The 4,544-nt window shown below is 48.3% G+C and overlaps 1 protein-coding gene across 1 annotated transcript in view; it reads left to right on the forward strand.

Annotated features, from left to right (window-relative positions):
* GMDS (GDP-mannose 4,6-dehydratase) overlaps window positions 1–1,017 on the forward strand; it is a 663,276-nt gene extending 662,259 nt beyond the window's left edge. Inside the window, exon 11 of the mRNA XM_019521870.1 lies at window positions 549–1,017. Within this exon, the coding sequence (XP_019377415.1) occupies window positions 549–611 (63 nt within the window). The 3' untranslated portion in view covers window positions 612–1,017. The remainder of the gene's footprint in view (window positions 1–548) is intronic.
* Window positions 1,018–4,544: the final 3,527 nt, after the last annotated feature.

Here is a 4,544-nt window from a genome sequence, read left to right on the forward strand (position 1 = left end):
GGAAGAGTTCTGTGTTAATTGATTTAAACAGAAAAATAAATTACATTTTCAACAATGATTCAAAGAAGACTATTAAAAAAAAGCCACTAGAGGAAAGTGGAGTAGTAATTCAACGTCTAACATTCTTTGGATGGAGTACTGCGGTTCTCAACATTTTGGAAAAATAGCTAGCTTTGAGTTAGGATCCCAACCTTAAAACACAGGCCAAGATTGAATAAATCAGTATAATAGCACAGCATTCATGTAACAAAGCCTAGAAATGCACAAATAAAATAAGCCACGGTTGTTTTTAATAAAGCATTTAAACTGTATGTCAGTGCTATTTTAATGTTGACTGTATGGGTGGTATTATTCTATATGCATTTTGTGGTATTTTTGAAATCAGTGCTCAACTTTACACAGCTCCAGTGTGCGGTTAAGGAGATGCAGAGGGTTAGGTTCTTGGGGTGCACTGGATATTGCAAATATGAATGTAGGCTAAATAAGGGGAAAAGTGTTGAGTCTTCATGTGGTGGATAAACAACATATGCCTCTGTTCCCTCTTGCAGGGTCTGGTGAAGGAGATGGTGGAAGCTGATGTGGAGCTGATGAGGAATAACCCTAATGCTTAAACCTGCTCCTGCTCCACAGCAGTCATGTCATTTGCCCTAGGAAAAAAACAATCACTCCAGATGTTTGCTTGAAGGGATACTGTCTGCCTCTCAGTGGGACATAATCTATTGGAGGGGAACCCTTGGCCTGGTGCAGGACGATTTGGTGTTGGGGCTTTTGTAATTTTATTTTATTTTCAGTCCTTTTGTAAAGGGAACCGTTTAAGTTTCAGCCCTTTCATTTTGCACATGAGATCTCACACCCCACTGCTACTCCATTCTGCTGTCACTTTTTTTCTTGCATTTGAGATTTAACCCAAGAAAGCCTTTTTGCCTGATCATGAACCTTAAAATACTGGCTGAGATCTGGGGGGGGAAGGATTCCCGTTAATTTCCTTTTGATATTAAAAATGATCTTTGCTATTAACCAGGAGTGGGTTTGAGTACTTTCTCCAAACAAAGGGGGGGAATTAAAAACAAGACCAAAGCACTCCAGGCCTAGCACTTGGTCGCTGCTCCCTCTCTCCCTCCTCCCCAGCTTCCCTTTGCAGTACACTCCTTGTTTTTCTACCCTCCACCCCAGTGTCCCGTTTCCACCACTTGAACTCTTTCAAGTCAGAAGAACTGATCTGACTGACAGTGAAATCGCCTTTTGACCGTGCCGAATTAATTCCTAATTGCTCGAATATCTTTCAGGGCAAGGGGAGAGAAGGACGGGGGTGCAAGGTTTTCTGAAACCTCCCTTTCAGGGCGGGGAGAGGGGGGGTGCACAGTAAGTTTCCCTGTCCAGCACCTTCTCGCAGACTCGAGGCTTTCACAGCCCCAGCTTCTGCTCACTATAATTAGATCTTATTGAACCGGCTGGAAAGAGCCAGCTTCAGAAATAAAAACAAAATAAAAAAGGGGGGGCGGGCTGGGAGGTGAATAAATATTGTTGGGCCGCGCCGTGCCAAGGTGCCCGGGTTAGCCAGAGGGCGGCGGAGCCCATATCCTCTTCAGCATCTGCCCTCACCCGCACTCGGCTCTCCCGCCTAGGAGGGGGCAGAGCCCGCCCTCGGGGCTCCCAGGCGACTCCATGGCCCTACCCGTTTGCAGGCGTGTGATGGGGGGACAAACGGGCATCAAATCGCTGAGGTTTTGGGAGGAGGGGGAAGGGCGCAGAAGTGGACAAGGAGGGCAGCTGCGTGCCGCAAGTGCACGCGTTTGCACGAGAGGGCGTGAGCCTGAGTGGGGACTCGGCCCCGGGGGAGGGGGAGGGGAGGCACTCGCCGAGGTGCGCCGGGCCGGGCGGGCGGCGCTGCCCCAGGACGAGGATGAGGAGGTTGCAGAGGCCGAGGGCGCGGGACGTGGCGGGCGGCGCGCGGCTCACGCGGGAGCTGCGGGCTGCTGCTAATTGGAAACAGATGCTTCCTTTCAGGCTGACCCCGCCGGGCAGGGGCTGAGCACAGCAACTGCAGAAAAAAATAACGCCCCCGCCCCCTCAGCTTGCGTGGCTGCCTACAGGTGCAGGGGCGCGCCCGGCTGCCGGGGGGTGCTGCTCGCGGGGAGATGCAGAGAGCCTGCGAAGCGCGGGAAACGAAAGGATTCCCCGCCCCGCCCTTCTGATCCAGGTTTCTGTACTGCGGCTAGCTCCGACCCGCCCTCTCGGTATAGCTACGTACATTTACACGACTGAGGACGACGCACGTGGCCACCAGACTCCAGGGGCTTGCACAGGAAAGTGTGAAAGCAGTCATTTAGGGGTATATACATGTAAATATCTATGTAGTTTGCTAGCGTGTATATAGCACGTAATATATGTACTATATATTCTTTGCTATAGCACATAATATTTATGTGCTAGATACGTTGTTCGCTATTTTATATATATAGTTCGCTATTTAGAAAGAATGCTATATATCATAGCGAACAACATATGCCTAGCACATGTATTACGTATTATAGCACATATATGTTGTGTGCTTTTATATAATAGCAAACTATATTTATCACGCATTGTGTTCTGTAATAGCAAACAAAGAACTAGCCCGTGGATTACGTGCTTACATACAATAGCAAAATATATGGCACATATGTATTACATGCTATATAATAACACATTTATTAGTACGTATGTATATGTGTTACATAATCGTAAACAGTATATAGCACGTATGTATTATGTGCTATATAATAGCGAACTATATTAGGACATGTTTCACATGCTATATAACAACAAACTTTGTTTTTATATAGTTTGCATAGTTTGCATTTTTTGCATATTTTGTTTGATATTTTATATAACATGTATTATGTGCTATATATAATAGCAAACAAAATATGCATATCCTATATTATGTGCCACGTATAATAGCAAACATACACATACACATATACATATATATATACCACATAGGTATTATGTCCTATATGGAACAGCAAACCATATATATATATTGTGCGCGGTATAATAGCAAGCAAAATAGATATAGCACATAGTATGTGCTCCGTGTAATAGCAAACCAAATGGATATAGCACATAGCATATATAATAGCAAACAATATATACAGCACATATATAATGTGCTATATATAATAGCAAACAAAATGACTGGTTTTCACCCTTTCCTGTGCAAGCCCCTGAATTTTGGTGACCAGGTGCCCCTTCTTCGATCTTATCCGCGAAAATGCTTTCCCTTCCCCATGATGTTTTCCCCGTGAGGGAGATGAATGTTTGTCCCGGTTCGGATTTTGTGAATCGACCCGGTACGTGCACGCGTGTGCGGCCTGTGCGCTCGTGTCCGAGCCGCGCTGGAGAGCAGCCGGGGCCGGGCCCCCCCCCGGGTTATCTTTTCGTGCGCAGTTAACAGGTGTGTGCGGTTGGAGATGCGCCTGTGCTCGTGTGCTTGTGCCCTCTCCCAGGCACCGGCACACACGTGCGGGAGGAGAGAGGCTCACACCCACTTGCAGAATGAATCGCCGGCGAGAGGCGGGTGTTGCATTGTCGCCGGAGCTGAAACGCGAGCCCCAGCCCGAGCCATCGCTTCCCCCGCCCGGCCGGAGCAGCGGGGCTTTCGCACGTGCCCCTGCAGAGGGGCGCACAAAAGGTGCCCCCCGCCGGGGCAGGAGCCCTTTGCACTGGGGTAAAGTCTCCACCGCCACTTCTGCTTCAGCGGCGGCTCTTGGTCGCCAGGGGGGTTTGCTTTGAGGAAGGGATCTGAGAGCGATCTTTCCCCTCCCCAGTAGCTGTGACCCAGTAACGACACCATTTGTTGCAGATCTTTAGTAGCACATACTTAAAAAAAAAAAAAAAAGACGTTACAAGGCGCTATTCATTACAAGGGACTGGGGGGGATGATTTTTTTTTCCTCTCGCCATAATTTATTGGCTGATCTGTAACTCCGACCTCATTGGATATTAATTAATACATCCCTTAAGAAGAAGAGGGGGAAAAAACACTCTAGCTAGTTTACACAAGCTAACATTTATTTCCCCCCTTGCTCCCTTCTTTTCTTCTGTGGCACCTCGAAAGCTGCACCCCACGATTTTGGTTTTTCCATCTGTTTGGGGCGGGGGACTTGGTTATACGCGTGCCTGTGCTGGTTGGAGAGACTCGTTATCGTATGAGTCGAAGGGACAAGAGAAAAATGAACTATACGGATAACTTTCTTAAATGGGGGCGGGAGATTACTGTCAGGGCTAAATCTGCCTTCCAGAAATGCCCCTGCTTCCATGCCCGTGGTGTGTAAGGTTGGAAAGGTCCAAGCTGTGATTAAGATGAAGAAGAGCTGGCCTTTCCCTGCAATTCCCTGTTCCCCTGCAATTCCCTGTGTCACTCCTCAGTCCTCCCGCTCAGCCGCTTCTCGCTATACTGCACGAGCCAAGTGCCCTGAGTTTTGCCCGGGGGTTGGAGTCCTCGGGGCTCGGATGCGGTGACTGCGGGGGGCTGTCACTCCCCAGCGGTGCCCTAGGGGG

This window comes from Gavialis gangeticus, unplaced genomic scaffold (genome assembly GCF_001723915.1).
Source record: "Gavialis gangeticus isolate Ggan-Ray unplaced genomic scaffold, GavGan_comp1, whole genome shotgun sequence".
Classification (NCBI taxonomy): Eukaryota; Metazoa; Chordata; order Crocodylia; family Gavialidae; genus Gavialis; species Gavialis gangeticus.